This window comes from Malaclemys terrapin, chromosome 16 (genome assembly GCF_027887155.1).
Source record: "Malaclemys terrapin pileata isolate rMalTer1 chromosome 16, rMalTer1.hap1, whole genome shotgun sequence".
NCBI classification, from domain to species: Eukaryota; Metazoa; Chordata; order Testudines; family Emydidae; genus Malaclemys; species Malaclemys terrapin.
Genome location: NC_071520.1, coordinates 13,223,114 through 13,244,393, shown reverse-complemented (window position 1 = coordinate 13,244,393; position 21,280 = coordinate 13,223,114). Strand labels below are relative to the sequence as shown.

Below are 21,280 nucleotides of genomic sequence, written 5' to 3'. Positions count from 1 at the left end.
TTTCATACCAATGGGGTTGAAGACCTCTATTGACAAAAGAAAAGGGATATTTCAGTAATGTGTTATGAGAGTGAAAGGTTACATCAGACAGTTATTTCATTCATCTTGGGAGAATCCGCTTTTTAAAAATCATTGTCTTCCTGAATTGATACATCCCACAGTTTCAACAGTTAAAAGAAACCACAAGCTCTGTGTTTGGAATGCAGAAATCTGTTCAGGAGATGAAAGTTTTATCAAAACCCCAAAACTGCCAGAGGGAAATCTCCTCTGTTGTCTGCAATTAAGTTATTTTTTGTAGGTACATCTTCAGCTGGCATTTTTGGTCTTGTCTCTATTTGTTTAAAAGTGTGTTAGCAGTAAATCAAGGTGCATTTCCCCTGTAGGGTTTCCTGTATGTCAAAGCCATGTTAATTCTCTTTGATTTTCTTCCCTCAGCCCAGCCATTGCTGCAAATCCTTCCTCTCTTTGTCCCTTTGGACATCAAAGGACTGCAAGGGGACAACCCTGGAGAGAAGCTCCTCCCTGCTCATTAGCCTTCATAAAACAGGAACTCACCTTGGCTAGCTTAGCTTGGAGTCCCATCCTAGCCCCAGTCACTCTTGACACTGGATAACAGAAGGGCGCTCGCTTTCTTTGAGAAATCAAGCCTTCTGATTTTGAACTGGACTGTTTTGGTTTTCGTGAGATAAGAGTTCTGGTGGATCTCTCGCCTACGGTGACTTCCACAACCTCTCTGGCTTCACAGTACATGGAAAAATGCAAGCTTTACCTGGTAGGTGACTCTTCCATGTCTTAGTGTGTGGGGTGGATCTAAAATTGTGGTAGAGATGGGCTACGTTTTTTTAAAAATTGGGAGGAAGAAGTGTTACTCACTGGGTCATCAGCATTTGTGGGTAACATTGGGTTTTCTAAACCATCCCACAGGAGCAGAGGACAAACTGAGATTATGTCTGCTCTCTGTGGATAATTTGAGATCTCCTGTCACTTTTTGTAAGACTAGTAGGGGTTTGCTTCAATGTCTTTGCCCAAAATTCCCCAGTCACCATTAACTTGTACAATGTGAGCATATGCAGAAGGTTGCTGATGCTGTGTGTCCGGTTTGTGAAGCACCTTGGGTTCCTTTGGGATGTAAGGCCCGATAGGAATCTAAAATAGTTGTATATTATGTTGTTAAGGGGATAAAGACATTTCTGATCTGTATTACACAGTCAGCTTGATTTTGGGTTTTCTCTGCCTTCCAAGAATGAAAGCACCAGGCAGGCATATGTCACGGTCTCCATAAGCTTTCATTCCCTGGGGGGCAACATGTGTCTTGTATTGATTGCCAAGGATTTTTATTTACATACTTTTTTTATTTCTGTTCTTCAGTCCTTTTTAACAACACCCTGTAAAATCTCTCTAATTGTGATGTGAACAGATTGTGTGTAAGGGCAGGTCAGCACTGGGAGAACAAGGGCCAGATTCTGATCTCAGTTACACTAGTGTCAATCCAGAGAGAACTCCATTCAGTGATGTAACTGACACCTGAATCTAGACCTAAGGTTCTGCACTTTGGAGGAGGGCTGCAGATCATTTATCCCTTTGGTGTACGCATTTAATGTACACGTTTCAAACGGCTAGCTATCCTCTGCTTCCCTTCCCCGCCCCCACACTGTGCTGATTCATTTGGAAAAGCTTAGGTAGATATGTGACTCAAATAATTTTCATCTCAACCATAGCTGTTTAAAAAAAATCTGTATTGAAATTAATATAGGAGTATAATAGTGATTTCTGCTACATCTAGCAGGACTTTGACTTTACAGACATCGGATGTACAATGAAGGGAATAGTCAATAGTCTATCTTATACCATTGTATCTATCGAAGGGTTCCAGTTTTTTAAAAATATATTATTTTCTCATCTAATGGTTTGTATCACACAGCACTGGAAATCAGAAACAGTCCTGATGGCCAGTGAGAAATAAAGCCATAGTACTTATGAAACACCCAATGTGGGACTGGATAAGCAGTGATGAACCTTCCACTCTCCCGAGGTTAATGCCAAAAGCATTGCAATTCCAGGAAACTGAGAGCTCTCCCACTTAACAAATGGGATGTTTCTATTGTCATTTACAAGCCTGGGAGCCTTTTTGGGGGGGGGGGTCAGAATTATTGGCAAGATTTCTTTCCCAGATAAAAGAACGAGGAGGAGTACTTGTGGCATCTTAGAGACTAGCCAATTTATTTAAGCATAATGCATATGCTTAAATAAATTGGTTAGTCTCTAAGGTGCCACAAGTACTCCTCGTTCTTTTTGCTGATACAGACTAACACAGCTACCACTCTGAAACCTTTCCCAGATAGTGTCACTGGAGAAGAAATCCTTCTGTACAGTAGATACCAAATGACAGTTAGACTCCCGTGCTGGTTATGTAACAGCAACAAATGCAAATGGAATTGAAACTGATTTTAGTGAAGATGGTAGACTTACCCTGTGTCTTACTGGAGATTTTCAGTGCACACAGACCCTGTCCTATACATCTCACAGGAAACACCACAAACCTTCCAGTAGCTCAGCACTGTGGCGTGTTTAGACGGCTAGATTACTTTCTGGGACGCTTCTCTAGAATCTTCCATCCACGAATCTCAAAGCACTTTACAAATATAAACTAAGCGTCCCCCCACGAGACAGGAACATATTATTTTCAACAGTTTGCAGGTTGCAAAACTGAGGCTGACAGGTTTAGTGACTTGCCCATGTTCTCAGAGGAAGACTACAGCAGATCAGGGTATAGATCTGAGACCTCCTGGTTCCCAGTGCCCTGCTTCACTCACAAGATTGCATGCTTCCTCTCCAATTCTGTCTTGGCACAGAGACAAATATACCTTTAAAATGTGTAGTGCACAGTGTTATCACTGTGTAATGTTAATAGCAACCAATACCTTTAAAATAATGTTTGAAAGCCTAAAATTCCTGAAAACAAATGTTAAACTATTACTATTTAAATAAACCCTAAAATCAAATCCAGGCCCTAAGTTTTCACCTAATAAAAAGGAAACACAAATGTGAGAACTCCATTGAATGACAGACTGGAAACCTATGATTAAAAATCAATTGAAATAATGAACCTAAAATCTTTAGAAAGTTTCTTTTTAAGGTTATGAGCTGAGCTGGTCCCATATGGGCCTTGCACTTGCTCCAGTGGCATCTGAACAGTGTGTGTCAAACCTTTCTGCAAGATGGTTCCATTCCAATATCAAGGCATGGTCAGAAAGGAAATAAATGTTTGCACTATACGCTGATTAGAGCTGGACAAAAACATGGTGGCTTTGGTTTTACAAAATCAAACTGGAGACTAGATCCTGCAAATAGCTCTGCTTCAACAAACCCCTGTGCTTGTGTGGAGCCCCATTGAACTAATTGGGTCACTATGTGGAGCCATCAGTAGGATCTGTTGTGATCCAGATCCAAGCATAGATCCACCTTGTCTCTGAAACTCCTGCCCCTTTCGGGTATCTCAAGTTTGGGCACCCAAAAATTGAGACACCAAAATAATTTTTTACCTTTTAAAAGCTTTGCCCCAGTGCTGATTATAAATATGGTTATGCTGCCGTTTTCTACAGTATTTCACTCGTTGTGGGTTCATTCCTATGGAGTCTGATTCTGAGATCTGTATTTGGTTTTTAATTCAGTACTTATTGAGGCAAAACTCCCACTGAGTTTAATTCCCATTGACTTCACCATATGTCTTGCATGAGTAAGGACTTCCAGAATTTTTCCCAGTATCTCATTTGCTGGGCTTGAATTTGTTTACAAAAATGCTAATTGTAGAATACAGTTGGGGGAAGGAATGAATATTACCTATCCTATCTAATCTATCAATTCAATCAAATCTGTTTGCATGTATCTGTTTCTGGACAGTGGCTTGTTGAAAATCAGCCCAATTTTATTGTAATTCCTTTTAATATGTGCTCTGAACTGAACAACAAAATGCACAATCTCATTGCAGCTTTCATGTCTCTGCTAGAGGATATGAGAAAAGCCTTAGTAAGAAGATGTTAACAGGCTAATGTTAGTGAGCCAATTAGGTGTCACTTCTTAGCCAGTTCATTAATGTTGGATCAAAGCAGGAAAAGTCTAAGGGTGGAGGGTCTTTTTTTTTTTTTTTTTTAAACACCTAAAGGCCTTTGCAAACTGACAGAATTGTGTTTAGATGGTGTTTGCATCCTAATCTTGTGGAAACAACCTGTTTGGTTTGCTCTGGGCTTCTTGCATGGAAAGTTGTATCCTGAAAAGGGTCTGCTTTCTCTGGAAATAATTGGCTACTTTCCATGTGTATTTGTTTAAAGATGTTACTCAGGAAAGTTGTAATGAGGTGACAAATTCCCTTGTTTCTATATAGGACCTGATGCAGGCTGAGACAATCCCCTGTTAAAATAAATGGCTGTGGATGGCTGATAATGTATCACTCTCTGTTAAGCAAAAGTGAACCTGCTTTTGTTAACCTGATGACAGCATTGCTGTTCTGAATACTTTCAAATGAAGAGTCACATATATTTGATTAATACCAATATTATCATAAGACCATGGGCTAAACCCTGATGCACCAGAAACCAATGGGGGTTTTGCCACTAACTTCAGTGTGATCAGGTTTCAGACCTAGGAATGGAATTGGGTTTGGGTCCGGACTTCACTGGATAGCATTAGTGAGCCTGTCTACAGTGTGACACTCTTTCCTTAACCTGTGTATTATATAATTTTAACAGTAGCTTTAATACAATTTATAACTACTGTGGTGGGGAATCACATTTCACCACAGTAGCCTTTGACCTGACTAAAATGTGTTTTGGTCTTATAGTGTAAAGGGGCTGAATCATGTTTTAACTGTTTCCAAACGGTGCTACAGCCTTGTACTTAGGGTTGTTACACAGTTCAGGAGCAAAGTTTAAAACACAGTTGAATTTGCTATACTCTGCAAGACCAAAACATACCCTAACAATATTGGGCACTATTATGTCATTATCAGGTCCCTCAGAACAACAGGAATTACAGTGTATGTCGGACCAGTATGGGGAAAACATCCCCAAATAAAACAAGGTTATGGTGAAAAATTAAAGCAGTAAAATTTAATTTCATGACAGGCAAGTGAGCTTTCTTTTCCCACAGTCTACAAATACAAATGGGCAAAACATTGCTTCATCCAAAAACTAGCCATGAGGTACATATAATTTAGAAGGTAAACTAGCACTTCTGCAAAGAGCAAAAAGACATTTCACATCCCAAAGTTACTTTACGTGGGAACCGTCAGGTCCAGACATGCTCTCCCAGGTGTTCGGGCTGAAATATAGGAAGGGGAAAAGCAACTAACTTTTTGTCTCTTTGAAAATATGAGTTGTGCCATACCTTCCCAAAAGTGTCTGCATGAGTTGAGATCTCTATAAAAATTTTCAAAGGGAATCACTCAGTGATCTCTTTGCTTCTTGCCTATTTGACTGCTTCTCAGTCTGTGTGAAGTCCCATATCTCTGGCTTTCTTGTCACACACCTGAATTTAGAACTTTCTGTAAGAATAGGACCCCATCTATGGTACAGATGCCTGCTCAGAAGTCCATAGGGCTTAGGAACATAATTAATCCCTGACTGCACTATAAAATGGAGTCATATTGCGAATGACTCTCCTGGCATGGTTGTAGTTGTATTCCACATGGGACCATTCCTCCACCCTCTTAACAGAGTTCCTAGCCCTAGCAAATACATTTCAAAATGGCCTTCCATTTTTGAAAACCCCCCCATGGTCTAGCTCCACCCTCCCTCTCTGATCTCTTGTCTATCTACCAACTTCATTCCTCAGGTTTGGCTCTTTTATCGTTTTTTCCACTGTCCTCTGGGATTGCTTATGTCACTTGTGCTGCCCTGTCTATCCAGCATTCTCTCCCCTTCCCCTCCATGCCACTTAAAATCTTCCCATTTTTCTTAGCTTTCAATTTACTCTTTCTATATAAAATGTTTTGTGTGACCGTGATTACATAAGAACATTGGTAGAGAGAAATGTACAGCATCATGGATCCCCGTCTGAGTACTGAATGGAACAAGTAAACTTAGCATGATGTACGGCAGGGCTAGTCAATTATTTTTTGTCAAGGTCCAACTTTCTTGGTCAAGGTATTGTCAAGGTCCAGACTCTAGAGAAACATTTTTCACACCGCAATAACAATAAAGATAAGAATAAGTAAATACAAATATTTTGCAGTCCGTTCAATAGCATCTGGCGGTCCGGCTTTGGTCCGCGGTTTGCCAATTGACTACCACTGATGTATGGAGCCTAAATCTCTACCAACAAGGATATTGCCTCCTGAAAAACATCTGCAACAGGCAGCCTGTCTGTTTACTGAGCCAGGTTAGCCAAAGGTCTTTGCACGCAAGTTACCTCATTATAGCCAGTTGTGACTACACACCACACAAAGACTCCACAGTTGTCATTGGGAATAAACTGGGGATCTACAGCACCAAAAACATAGGTTTCTACAGTCTGAACTAAATGAAAGCTCCATAAGCTGTGAGATAGTAGTGGGTTGAATTGTTCTGGAAGGCCAGTCACTAAGTGGAGTGGTGACCACATACGCTGGACTAGTCTAGTACATCAGCATGTGAAACTCTACAACTGGATATGTTCAGGCACTGACATTGAGAGGAACTGGTATTGATGCTGATTCCCAGTGCTTTGTCTCCTGAAGCATTATGGTGCTATTTCATGTTGACTTTCCTCCTCACTGTCTGAGGTATCCCTCTCTTTACTCTCTCCTGGTAGATGTGAAAGCTCAGTGTGATGCACTTCCTTCCTCCAGCCTGGAGCCTTACCCTCAGAGCTCCATTGTGGTTACCCTAGAAGACATGGACCTCTGGATGCAGTTTCATCAAGTAGGAACTGAGATGATCATCACCAAGTCTGGCAGGTAAGGAAGGCAAGAAAGCAGTGTATGCCCTCTCCCTGCAAACTGCATTCCAGAGCTTTCCTAAGAGGTCACTTTTGGAAAGGCCACTCTTAGGCTAGTTTTTAAGCCAATTATATTGTTACCCTTCTCCTCCCCTTCCTTGCAGAACAAGTGCAGCATCAGGGTTTACTGAAGGCTCATAAACTCTGAATTAGGAATATCACCCAGGTCACTTAGTGTCTGGTGCCAGTGCTTAATTTTTTAATGAAAGAGGTGCCCGGGCTCAAGCAATTAGGTGCTGGGGCTCCGGCCCTGAAGGGGTTAAAGCAGCCCTGGAGAGGGCTGCAGCTGGGAAAAGGTAGGCTGATGGGGAAAGCAGCCACAGCTGTGGCCAGCTTAATCAAGGCCCAGCTGGCCCTTATAAGAGGGCAGTGGGACAGAAGCTAAAACACACACTCTCTCTAGCTTCCTGAGAGAGAAGGACCTGGCTGCCTAGTAGCTGAGAAGGGTACTTGAGGTGGAGCAGTGCTGGGGCGGGGCAGGGCAGAGGGAGCTGGGGCGCTCCAGACTAGTAAAACCCAAGGCTGCAGGCCTTACTAAGAAGGCCAAAAAGGTACTGGGGCTGCAGGGAGGCAGCCCAGAGACAGGCAAAGGCAGCAGGTCCTAACCCCCCTTGCCGATGATGCGTGGTATACAGTCTGCCCCAGTGAGCGGGGGCTAGATGGAGACTGGCAGTAGCCACTGAGGCAAGGTGGGGATAGAGGGTTGGGGGTTCTCCTGGGTGGGGAGACCCAGAGCGAGGGGGTACTATGGTGGGCAGAACCCCTGGGTAAAGGGCACCAGGGTCTGGGAGTGACACGGGGCCAGCGGCAGGCAAGACACCGGCCTGCAGAGGGCACTCCGGGCTGGAAAGAGCTAATTCCTGAGACGGCCAGCAGGAGGCGCTGTGCCAGTGAGTCGTCAATCCGCTATAGGCTCAAGCAATTTTTTATTTTTGTAACTAATGCGACAAGCCGAGAGATGCTGGGGGTATGAACTGCCAAGCCTAGAGGTGTCAGGCTCAGCCCTGGCACAATGTAAGCACCGCCTGGTACCCTGAAAAACCCATTCGGTAGCTCCTGCATGTAGTAGCTTGTGTCCCCTCCCCGTTGCTGTGAAGCTGGCACACAAGGATTGAGTATTAGAGCCCATTTGCCTCATGAGCACATATTGATGCTGCATTGTAGGCAAGTCCTTTGAATATAAAAGACAAAAAGCTAGTCTAGGGCACATTGATAGACTAAATACTTGGGATGTTCCTGATGGCCAGCTTGGGGACTTGGCACTCAAGATGGACGCTGCAAAGGAGAATGAGAGCTGAATGTATGGCGTTCGTTCTGTCTGTGAACAAGAACAAGGCAAGGAAAAGACAGGATCTGAGGCCCAGGCTGCTCTTAAATTGAAATCCTGCATGCCCTGGAGTGCATGATATATTCTGGATTTTATAGCTAGAGTATGTGGAATTTTAATTCATTGTGCAAGATAAAGCAAGCAGAGAGGGTGCCAGAGCCTCTGAGACCTGACACAGGATCTTCAGTGGGTAGGGAGAGCTGGGAGACAAGTCCTCGCAGCGTAGGGGCTAAAGACTCTTTCAGGGTCATAAGGAGGAATGGAGGCGGTGGGGACGTGCTAGGAGAGAGCTCAATAGATTTTCAGATGGGTGCCACCTACACAGAACTGTTTCTAAGCTGTTTTCCATCTCTGATACTGTTGCACCAGGGCTAGAAACAGTGTAAGCCTGAAACCTGGGCTACACTAACTTTTTCTTAAATTTCCTACTGCTGCATTATGGGGGTTGTAACAGTAGGAGTACTGGAATAGACAGGCCACCTGCAACTGCTGGCCTTTTAACCACTGTGTCATCTAGACGTACTCTGAGCTGGATTAAGCAATAGGCTGGTAAAAATGCTCACTGCTGGTCTACACTAGTGCTGCTCTCACCAGCAGTTTACCTGACAGAGAGCAAACAAGACCTAATACCTGATTGGGCCATTAAAGAAAACCCAATACTTTTTATAATGTAGATTTTATTTATTTTTCAGACGAATGTTTCCGCAGTGCAAAATCAAAGTCTCTGGCTTGATGCCTTATGCTAAGTACCTCATGCTGGTGGATTTTGTGCCAATGGACAACTTCAGGTACAAGGTAAATACTTCTTTTAAAAGTTATTCTGTCTGCCCTTTCTGCTTAGTGAAATAAACCCCTCTGCAGAGAGTCAGTGTAAAGCCAGGTACCATTGAAGCCACCATGCATCTTAAATGGGACTTGTGTCCTGGCCCCCTGCACAAGGTGAATCCATCTGTATGCTCCAGGCACTAGTTGCTCACCAGCCCGGGTTAGGAAGAAATGCCCCTCAGAGCTCTGCACATTAGATGCTCTCTAGGATTTATGCCTTTTTTTGAATCAGCCACCATTTGCCAGCACTGCAGCTAGATTCAGCTAGCCGCTAGAAAAATAACTTTTACTTTTTAATATATAAACTGTGCAAATTTGGTTTTGAATCACAGACACAGTAACCGTGCAGCCATTAGTTACTTAATGTTTGCAAAGTGCTTTGAAGGCAGTAGAGAGAGAGAGAGAGAGAGAGAGCAAACTGGGGCCTGAACTTGGACACTGACATGGGAGCATTATAGAGTGACTCTGTGACAGCCGTCAGTCACGCTCCACTGTCTGGCAAGGTTACCTGTGTCAGAGATCTCCACAGCAGTGGTCCCCAAATTGTGGAGTGCACCCCCCTCGGAGGCATGGAGGAACATTCAGTGGGCACAGGACAAGGGAGGGGGGCAGGGAGGGAGGCCACCCAGCCCCACTCCACCCCAGCTGCAGCCCTCTGTTCAGGCCCCAGCTGCAGTCACAGCTCTGCTCTGCCCACAGCCTAGCTTAGCTCTCATTCCCTTTCTGCCTCCAGCCCAAGCTCCTCTGCTGAGGAAGCCTTGGCTGTGCAGTAATGGAGGTGGGATGTGGACTAGGGTGACCAGATGTCCCAATTTTATAGGGATAGTCCCAATATTTGGGGCTTTTTTTTTTATATGGGCTCCTATTTACCCCCCACCCTCGTCCAGATTTTTCACACTTGCAGTCTGGTCATCTGAATGCAGACAGATTCCATTACTGGTAAGGTGGGGGGGGGTGACAGGAAAAGTTTGGGCACCACTGCTCCACAGCCTTAGGCAGCAAAGCAAAGGCGCTGAAGTCACGGTTGCTTTGATATGGAATTTCCTGCTTTGCCTTCCTCAGTGGAATAAGGATCAGTGGGAAGTTGCTGGAAAGGCAGAGCCACAGCTCCCCTGTCGTACATACATACATCCAGATTCTCCAGCTCCTGGCAGCCACTGGATGAAAGAACCTGTCTCCTTCCAAAAGCTGAAGCTCACCAACAATACCCTGGATCAACACGGGCACGTAAGATGAGAGCTGGGTTTGTCTCTGCTCCCTGGAACTTGTTATCTAGGAATTTGTGGGAAGGAGGATTCGGTTGCAAATCGAATGTCGGTGTCATGAGAAATTAAATGATTGGGAAACTTCCGGGAAACTTTGTTACAAATGGGAAATGTGCAGTCTGTGGGAGGGTTCATGCTGCAGGGCCGTGGTATCTGTAGGCAGTACATAGTCTTCAGCCTACTGACTACAGCCCCATAGGTTTGGTGGCTCTTGATGACTTTGGACTCAGCATTGACTCAGGATATGTTAGCAGGTCTAAGTGGAGGAAGGCTAAGACTTCTTTCCTTCCACACTGTGTTACCCCCACTGCAAGGCCGCTAGGTTTACTGCCCTAGTCATGCAACTAGAAGATGGAGGCACCGTACTCAAAATGTGCAATATTCCTCCTTTCACCAGCTTCCAGAGATGGGCTCAGTATATGCTGCCACTGCTGGAATATGTGGGGAGACCCCAATTCCTGGGTCCCCTCAGAAAACACCCATGACTAAAGACAGATGGCGCTTGAATGATCACAGAGAAGAGGTGGTCACTCTTGAGGGGTGGTTGGCAACTACAGAATATGGGAATAGCAAGCCTACTGAGCCAAGCTGCGAATGGAATTCTTCCTTTCTCCCTCTCCACCAGATCATCCTTCACTCCATGCACCGCTACAAGCCTCGCTTCCACGTCGTTCAGGCAGACGACCTGTTCAGTGCCCGCTGGAGCATCTTCCAGATGTTCAGCTTCCCTGAGACTGTCTTCACCTCTGTCACTGCCTACCAGAATGAGCAGGTAGAGTGTATGAGATCAGCCTTCCACTCCCTCGGAAATACCCTGTCCCTAACACCTAGGGTGACCAGACAGTGTGTGTGGGGGGAAATAGGCACCTATATAAGACAAAGACCCAAATATCGGGACTGTCCCTATAAAATCAGGACATCTGGTCACCCTACTAACACCAGAACCTGCTCCCATGGGAAAAGATCCTCCACTGCCCATTTGTGGCCCACAAAGGGCCTCTGCAGATAACACTACACGGCCCTCCCACTAGTGCAGGTGGAATTCTCCCCTATATGGGCAATATATGAATCACCTCCCCTCTTCCCTTTGAATGGAACAGGAGTACCCCTTTCCCCATGTGGGGAATACAGATGTACTTCCCTCTTCCCTTGCCTGTGAGCGTGACACCTATAACCTTCTCCATGCCCACATCTGGGACAGCACAAGTATCCCTGTCACCCCTTGTCACCCGTGCACCTCCCATAGAGAAGTCTCTATCAGCTGGAGATGGAGGGACATTTCACCAGCAATCTGTGTACAGTATTGCGTGGGTCTGTAGCGCTGATGTTTCAGTGCCTTGCAGACTTTGAATTTATTGTATCTGACGACTTAAAGTGAGGCAATTATTGCTGCTGAAATTGAATTTGAAATTGAAATTAAATTGTAAATTAATGTTGAGAGAAAAGATAAACCAGTGGTTAGGGCACTCATCTGGCACCTGGGAGACCCAGAGTCAGTTGCCTGCTCTGCCACAGACTTCCTGTGTGAACTTGCCCAAGTCACTTATTCTCTCCGCACCTGAGTTCCCCTTCTGTTAAGCGGGCTGTTGTGAGGATAAATGCAGTAAAGCTGTGAGGCGCTCAGATGGAGACCACAGGATAGACATTTATCCATAGAGCAGTTGTTAGTGCCAGGGATCTTGCTTCAGAGTGGTATAAGCCAAACATGGCAGCATGGGCAGCTGCTCATTCTAATACTGGATCTCATGTCTCTACTTGTAGATCACAAAACTCAAGATTGACAACAACCCATTTGCTAAGGGATTCCGGGAACATGGGAAGAACACTCGAAGGTAGAAACTCTCCTGACCAAATAGAGCAGTGTCTCTCAAACTTTTGTACTGGTGACCTGTTTCACAAAAGCAAGCCTCTAAGTGAGACGACCCCCCCCCACACACACCTTATAAATTAAAAACACATTTTTTAAATATTTAACACTATTATAAATGGTGGCGGTGAAGCAGGGTTTGGGGTGGAGGCTGACAGCTTGCGACCCCCCATGTAATAATCTCACGACCCCCTGAGGGGTCACAACCCCCAGTCTGAGAACACTTGAAATAGAGAATCTGCTGTAGATTGCTGTCCCTGTTTGGTGTCAGCTTAATTCTAAGATCCAGGTTCCTTCCATCCTCCTCCTTCCCCCCCAGTTACTGTGAAGAAGAAGTTGGATGCCACCCCCAGGGAGGACTTCTGTCAGGCCTGAGGGCAGTGCATGAGATAACAGGAAAACTTAAGAGCAAATGAAAGCAAATAGAAGAGAGGGGTGAAACTATGGATGTTTAGAATTAAAACTTTTCATGAAAATATTTGCAATTTTTTTCATGCCTGGAAAATGCCTTGAGTTTTGGAGAAAGGGTCAAAACTGATTTTCATCCAAAGAATATTTTGAAAATTTCAAGATTGTTTTTCACCTAATAGGACCATTTTTGAGTTAAATTGGGTCCTTGTTCCCTCAGAAATGGTCCCACTTTCAAACAAGCACCACAACATTTTATGGTATGTATGTATGATGTTGGACCGTTTTCACAAAATCATTGTTCAAACTTCCAATGCTGAGGTTTTCCAATGTCATGGAGCATTTTGTAAAACTTATATAATCCATTCACTGATTAGTTCTAGTGCCTGAATCCTGATGGGGTAATTCAGTCTTTCTCCCTGATCCCTATTCTCTAGTGGCAACCAGCATAACTAATTGCATCTCACTGGACATGTACATTCCCAAGAAGTCAACCCTACTGTTGTGTTGGTGCTCTGCCAGCCAATGTGCAGCTTCAAAAACATGTGAGACATCAACCCCTACCCTCTCTTTTTGCAGATGTTGACGGGTACTTGGCCTTTCTGCTTCCCCCAACACAATAGGATTTGTGTCTGCTCCAGAGTCCCCAGCACAGGCTCCTGGGTAGGAAGGTTGCGTATGAACTGCCTCCAGACATTGTTCTTTTTGCAGGGAAGGGCGAGTCAAAGGCCAGAAACTTAGTCCAGCCAAAGGCCAGAAGAGGAAGCTGCCAGAAGAAACAGAATCTGGTGCTGAGGAATCTGGTAATATTGGCAACAACCAACCTGGAGAGGCGCTCACCAGCAGGGATCATGCCATGGGGGAGGAAAAAAGGCATTAACACAGCTCTGCTAAAGCTTCTTTCTGCACAGGGCCATGTTTGTCAGCAGGCCTGTGAATCCTGGGCCTCAAGGGCAGGGATTTTAGAGGATACTGCAGATCTTTTTGAGTAGAAAAGAAAAGGAATGTTACACCTGAATTCTCACACCTTAATTCATGAGCAAAGGGTCAGGAATATGTGGTAGTTGGGGGTATAGCCTGAAATAAGGGTCAAGTACATAGTGACAGCTGGGATGTGGGGTTCTGGGCATCAAGGGAGAACCAGTGGAGCAGCATGGGAGAGGTAAGTGAGGAATGAGGCAGGTGGATGGGTGGTGGAGGCAGGAGCAGCAAAGGGGACTGGACAGTAGAGGTTGCGGGATTGCCAGTGGGTGTAAGGAGAGGAGGGCAGCATGCTGACTGATGGCAGGGAGGGAGAGAAAAGCTGTCCCTGGCACTGGGAAGGACAAAAGGTGGGCTGCAGAACCAACTAAATTGGCTTTTTGATCTGAGCAATTTCTGACATGCCACTTCAGGGTTAAGACTCAGGACGGGCACATAAAATTGTAGTCTGTTGGGTTGATCTGGCCCTTCATTAACTGCCACAAAATGGGGCAGGCGATGTATAGCAGGAAGACCAGACCCCCATTCGAAGGAGGAATCTTTATACTCCTGTGGGAAAGAATTGGAGCATCTAGCATACAGCAGGGGGAGTCCCTGTTAGGATTCGTATGCTGCTGTTTACAAGTTGCTTTTCAGAGAGAAATATGTAAGAATACATTTGTAATACACAATAACTACCTTCTTCCACTCTAGTCAGTTGCAGAAGAGTTTCCCATGGGATGTGGAGAAAGCCCCATTGCTGGAAACCTTTACAACTAGACTAGACAATGGACTAGAAAATGTCCTGTAGGGAACAACCTGGCATTGGCAGGGAGATGGACACTGTCACAGGGTGACACTGGCCTTGCAAGAGGAAGGAGGCCAGTGCACCTGTGACTGGTCAACTGACTCCCAGTTGGCCTTAAAAGAGGGCAGCTGGGTCCTGAAGTGAGGAGATTGGTGGGTGAGAGCTATCCGAGACCTGGAGAGCACAGTCAGATACAGGAGAGGCGGGTTAGAGCTGCCTGAGGCAGAGGCGCCAACTCCGTGGGTGCTCTGGGGCTGGAGCACCCATGGGGAAAAATTAGTGCGTGCTTTGCATCCACCTGCAGCCGAGCTTCCCTCACCCCCCACCCACCTCTTCCTCCCCTGAGTGCACCGTGTCCCCGTTCCTCCGCCTACCTCCCAGCACTTCCCAACCGGCTGCTGCCAAACAACTGTTTGGCAGCGTTAGCATGTTCCGGGATGGAAGGGGGAGGAGCGGGAATTCGGGCGCACTCAGGGGAGGAGGCGGGTTCGGGGCGGGGATTTGTGGAAGGAATTAGAATAGGGGCAGGGAGGGGGCGGAGTTGGGGCGGGGACTTTGGGGAAGGGGTTGGAATGGGGGCGGGGCAGAGGTGGGAAGAGGAAGGGGTGGAGTGGGGGTGAGGCCTGGGGCAGAGGGGGGTCAAGCACCCACGGGAAGGAGGGGAAGTCAGCTCCTATGAAGGCTCAGACAGAGACACAAGCACTGGCAAGAGTTGCTTGGGACAGAGCTAGAGGAGCCCTGGGGGAGAGCGCTGAGTTGTGAGGAGAACTGGAACAGAACTGCTGGGAACCCCTGACGAGCGGAAGGCTTGGACAATGGCCCCTAGACAAAAGGGGAAGCTCCAGCTTGGTCAGGGGAGGCCAAACCTGGGACTATGAGGGGACATGTCCTGAGCAAGGGTAGGACTCTCAGGCAAGGAGGCCTGGGGAGTGGGAATGCTGCAGGGAGCCCTTGGCATGAGGACGCCCATAACAAGGGGTTGGTCCTGGAGAGACCTTTTCTAAACAGGAGAAGGCGAGTGGAGCTGTGAGGAGCTCACTTGAAGGAGACCTGACTTGGGGGCTGTGGTAGATTCAGGCGTCTGGTTGCTCTCAGGTGGATGGCCTGGAGAGCGGTGCCCTGTGTCAGGGGCAAAAGGAACTGGGAACACAGTGCTGCTGTTGACTCTTGGGTGAGGGACCTGGAGCTGCGTTTCCTGAAGAGGGGAATGGGAAAATGGTTCCACCTTTATATCTTTACTACGGGTTTGGTGAGAATGGTCTTACTGCAAGGTTTGGGGGGAACTCATGCACTGGTGTACAGGAATAAATTATGCACAGAAGCAGGCTTTGAACTGGACTCTGAGGGTCTGTGTTCTTTTCATGGGCAAACAGAAGGAGAAGCTGAGGCTGTTGGGCATATTGTGCTGCAGCCAGCCTCAGGAGGGCATCTGGAGCAAGGGTCTTCCTATGCCAGACGCAATGACTTAAAACAGGGCTGCTCGAAATTTTCATAGTGTGGACCATATTGTAGAGATTGTCTGGTAAACCCCTCCCCTCCCCTCCCACTTATGATTGCACAAGCCACGTCCCCTCCCACTGATGATCTAATAACACTGCTATGGCAGCTACAGCTGTTGGAAGAGGGATATTAGGGAAATATGTAGTGTCTTTTTAGCTGTCTTTTAGTGCAGTTTAGAGAGAAGGAGGAGCCAGCCCAAACACCATGTGACCAGCAACAGTTTGGGAGACTCTGACCCCTTATAGATTTCCAGCTGAATCCCTAGTCTGTCAGTCACAGTCTCCAGAATCTCTCACTGAGAACGAGAGAGAGAGATTAGAAAAACACTCGCCCTTTGTTTCTAATTAATGGAATGTAAGAAGATTCCTGCTAATTATTAGACATTTTAGACTATTTACATAAACGCCTTAACCTTCCAACCTCCTGTTCTGTCTGTGGGGGACCTCCGCCTGCATCTAACTGAAACCCACCATTGCTGAGCTCTGGTTTCTCTCTTCCCCCCTCCCACCCTCTCCTTTTTTCTCTTTATTTCCCGTTTGAGTCAGATTTTGTGAAGGATGAGAACGTGGAGGTGAAGGAAGAGAGTAATTCCATTCCTGTCAGCAGCGGGTACCCCTTCTGGGTCTCCGAGCAGAACAGCAGCCACTCAATCCCTGCAGCGTCACCAGCACCAGCAGACCAAAGAGAGGCAACTGCCAGAGAGCAGCAAGTGCCAACACCTTCCTCCTACCAGACATATAGGTGAGTCTCAACTCCCAGCTGTTTATGTGTAGTGAGCAGGGTCCGGGTCCTCCCCATACTTACTGGAAAGGACTGGCATGTCCCTTTTGCAGCCTGACTCCTTATGGGATATTTATCCATGAGAGAGACCCAGTGCATCCTGTTAGAGAGAGGTAGGGGCAGGAGTGACAGGAAGAGGGCACAGGGATGGAGGGAGGTAGATAAACAGGAGGGCAGATACAGAGACAAATAAGTTTAAGAAGTGCACTAGTTTCAGAAGGCTAGCTGACGTTTAAAACTGCCACGTGTTGTTGGCTTCCCCCACTTCCCTGGATCAAGCTTTGAACCACAAACAATGTTGGTTAATTCAAGAATGTTATGCCGTGGTAGGTTTGACTCCTTCCTCTTCTCTCCACCTTCTGGACTCAGGTTCCACGACAATGGGGATACACAGCAGGCGCCCACTCGTGACATCCTCGCTTTAAATGAATTCCGGGCCAGATCCCACCGAGTGGATATAGCCACGGTGCCCGAACAAGATTCCAAACAGCTGTCAGAAGGTTTCACCAACCTGCCTACACTCCACCCTCCACTACCTCCTCCACAGGACTATACTGGGGTGGTCAACATGGCTGTAGACTCTGCTGGGAAACCAGGGACCCGAGGTCCAATGTACAATCCATATGGCACCGAGCAAGGCCTAGGCCAATGGATGGTACCTTCCCACAGCCAGTACAGGGCAATGAGCTATTCTCCCTTCTCCACAGATTATAATACTCAAGGGGCTTCAGGGCATGCCCATGGGAGCATGGCAGACTGGAGCCAGTACCCTTTGTTCCCCTATGCCTGCTGGTGAAGGGGAGGATTCTTCCCAATGAAAACTCAAAGAACATTGTAAGGAAAACCACTTTAAAATTTGCTCTGGGATTGTCACCTTGTGGCCCTGCCTACAGTAGGCAAAGAGGTGTTGCAACAAATCGTAGGCTGGGACACGTTTAATCTCGCAACATCCGTACAATTTGTGCCCCCACTCAACAGCTGTCCCAGGCGTTTTTCAAGCACTGGTTGTACGGGTTGGTTGCAACTCCTGCATTAGTTCAGGTCTGTCTGAATCAATGTATTCTACAATGCTGTCTCCAAAGTGTGGCTGGGAAGTCACAAGCATTGCAGCTGCATTGGTTCAGCCAGCTTCTTAACTCTATCCTACAATGCATTTGTATCTTGCGTTTGGAAATTACCCAAAAGCCCCTGCTCCCAGAAGAATGCTAGCCAGGGGACATATGCCTAAGGTGTCACAGAATGTACCACAGGTGGACACACCAAAACAGTTCAGCCATAAGCATAGTGACTGTGTGGATGCAGACATCATTGTAAGGACATGCCAGACAACGAACCTGCCAATGTCCCTGCAGTGGTTTCTTCAATTAGTGTAGACAACCCCATTAATTAACCGTAGAAAGTACAGCCACAGTCATGGCCCTTTCCCTAAAGCTGTGTAATGGAGAAGATGCAGCAATGTGTGTGCTCCTGAAGCAGAATTGGAAGGGTCACACAGACAGATCCGAGTTCATTGCACACAAGAGAACCAACTGCAAGTGTCTGTGTTTGTCTCCATGTGTCATCACACCAGCTCCCTTAGCCTTACTCAGTTCACACCTGTTAACCCAATGTTTTCTCATTCTCCTTTTTGTTGCTATTTTCAGTTGAGCTGGTGGCGTTTGGGAGATGCCCTGGGAATTCTTGGAAGGGTCTAATTGACCAAAACAGGGCCATGTATAGCAGAGCTCACTCTGTTACGCTGACCTCTGTCTTTGTGAGGGAAGGTGTTTTTCACTGTAAATCTCAAACGTCCCCTACCTTTGCTTCTCCCACAGCTCCAGAGAAGTGGCCTGTTCACTTGTAGTTACTGTCCTACTCCCTGTAATCTGTGAAACGGTCCTGACGAGGCACAAGCTTTAACCAAGCTGTCTCTTCTCATTGGACATTTGCTTTTAGAAAAAATGTTCCAAATGTAAGTTGCCAGATGCGTTTATTGTTCTGAACAGTCGGTGCCCTGCTGTGGTTTCCAGGCTGTCCAACTATGTCATTGTGCTGCTGATGATTTGCAACCCGCTCTAGGAATGTACTCAGTGCAGTCGGGCAGGAGAGCAGCTGCCCTCCCTTACCTGTGGGGTCCCTTCCTCTGGAAGAGCTATTCCCTTACATTCGCAGCTGTAAATGGCTCATCACTTTGAATGAAGGTCCTTGCATTTCACTCTGGTTTTTATTTTCTTTATTTTGTTGAGTGGAGCAGCATCCTGATGTGCCCCAGTGCAGAACCACAATTGGATAGGAGTCCCGTTTGGGAGGGGCTCTCTGTTTCTCCTGTGGTGATAAACATGATCCTAGACTGACTGACGTTATTTAAGAGAATGTTTTCATGTAACACTTTAAATAAACTACAGTTTGGTATGTATCGGTCAGTGGGGAGTTGGGGTGTGTCATTTGGAGTGGGTACTGGATTTCACAAAGTTGTGTGTAGCGTGGTGTGTGTGCATGAAAGAGAGCGAGCATGGAGCAGGGGTGTTAGTTGTGAGTGGGTGTGTGTCTCAGTCTGTGCCAGGGTTTGTATGTTTCCTTTAAGGTGTGGATGTTTTGGTGTGTGTGGTGTAAGTGTGTCACTGTCAGGGTGTGGGGGAGTCAGCATTGCATGTCTGTAGTGTGGGGGTGTCAGGTTGTGTTCATTGCACATTATTAAAATTACTTTGAAAAAGTAATTATTGCAAATTACTGATAACTTAATCCATTAAACCCTCAGTTCCCAGGACTAATGACTTTCTCATATAATTAGTGCATTGCTGATTACCTTTGCATTGTGAGTGTGAGTTGCACAGAGATTGAGTGCCTCCTCTAAGCTCCACAGAGTGGATATGAGATAAGCAGCAACAGAAATGAGGGCTTAACTTTGCTGCAGCCACATACATACTGCTCCTTTAGATCCTTCTCTGCTCCAGATAGGGATTGGTACAGCACACACGTGCTAGGGTAAGTGGATCACTAAAAAAGGGGCAGGGTCTGGACCAAAAAAGTGCCTTGGTTTTATTTTTATCCTCCAAACTTCCCTATTTCACACCGTCCTAGCACCAGCTGAGATGAAGGCCGGGTGAGATATAGACCGTCCTGCTTGGGTTGGAATAACTGATGCGAAGTAACCTCTAGCAATTAATTTGCCACCATCTTTTGAGACTTCAGACTTCTTGGGCGATCAGAATTACTGCAGGTTTCTGTTAGTTCCTTTGACTACCACAAAGAATGCAACAGAATTTAAATTGTGGAAGATTCCCCTGTTGCTCTCTCTCCCAGGAGACATTGGTCATATGGCTACCATGCTGACCGCCATTAAAACTGCACTGACAAGATGGCCTAGAAAAGTTACAGAAAAGAATCTACATGCCTTTCCTGTCAGTCTGCTAACTTCACCTCTTTGTCTCAGTCCCCCCTTCTGTGAAATGGGGATGATGTTTTTCTGCATTACAGGGGTGGTGGTAGAATTACTTTGTCTGAAAAGTGCTTTGAAGAGAAAGCTCTGAAGGTGAGTCAGAGTCAGAACACTTCCCAAAGAGAACTGGGTAGCCCTGTTGCAAAGGAAAGGATTCCTGGGGATCTTTAGAAATAGGCTCATGGCAGTGGTTCATCAAGTTGTCAAAAATAGTTCTGCAAGGGCTGGCACCTGTGAAGGGCCTGTTGGTACAGCTGGTTAGTCAGAGGTGGCTAATAAACCTCCAGCCTTGGGAATATAGAACAAGGAAATCCAGCTTCATGCAGAGGGAGAGCCCTTTATTCCTCAGTTGTCTGTTATGTAACAGGTCTACAGCGTTCTTCTCAGTGAATCATTCTGGCCTTACTCAGAGCATTACATCCATTTTCCTTTCTTGCTGCTCTCTGTGGTTAGAGACTTGGACAGCTTTGTTGTAATTTTACTAAACATTAGTCTCTTACCCCCAGCTGCGTACTTGACTCCATTTTCTGACCTCTCCTTAGAGTTTTCACTGGCTTGCTTCTGTTTGGCTTTGGCATTTTGCAAATCTATGACTTCATCTGAACTGCTGCTGCTTCCTCTGTGTGTGTAACATGTTGTTGTAAAGGCCCCCTGAAAGCCTTAATAAAAAGGAAATGAGACACATGGAGGGCATGTCATTATCAGCAGCAAAGTAAAATCTTGAGTGTGATTGCTGTGTGTCCTATTTCAAACACATAATTGGTTCCAGTTTAGTGGTGTTACCCGGTGACAAACATTGTGACACATGCTCTTGACCATGTTCTTGAACAAAGCTGTCGGCATTTTCCCTGTCATGTCCACGATCCCCTGGCCATCCACTTGCATACCTAGTTATGACTCAGAATTTCTTGCACTAATTCTTTGAAGGATGCTCTTTCTTTTAACTTTTCTGTTTGTTTGCTAGAAGATGCTGGTGTGGGATGAGGGTGCATTGAGAAGGGGGGTTGTGTTCATTTCAAGGTGAAAATAAACCCATGTTTATTTTGGTTTGCTTGTCTGTTTTTTGAACTCTTGGGCCTTAGCTAACCCTGCTCAGTGCAGGTAGGGTGTTAGTAAAAATGCCTTCTCCCTGTCTGCAGTGCAGCTTATA

General features: G+C 46.1%; 1 protein-coding gene across 1 annotated transcript; it reads left to right on the top strand.

Annotated features, from left to right (window-relative positions):
- Nucleotides 1–756: 756 nt before the first annotated feature.
- Nucleotides 757–19,107, top strand: LOC128824769 (T-box-containing protein TBX6L). The gene is made up of 9 exons (XM_054006662.1): nucleotides 757–772; nucleotides 6,787–6,931; nucleotides 8,992–9,094; nucleotides 10,187–10,351; nucleotides 11,015–11,161; nucleotides 12,151–12,221; nucleotides 13,376–13,467; nucleotides 16,478–16,673; nucleotides 17,082–19,107. The coding sequence occupies exons 1-9, from the start codon at nucleotides 757–759 to the stop codon at nucleotides 17,506–17,508; spliced, it is 1,362 nt and encodes a 453-aa protein (XP_053862637.1). The 3' UTR covers nucleotides 17,509–19,107.
- The last annotated feature ends 2,173 nt before the right edge of the window (nucleotides 19,108–21,280 follow it).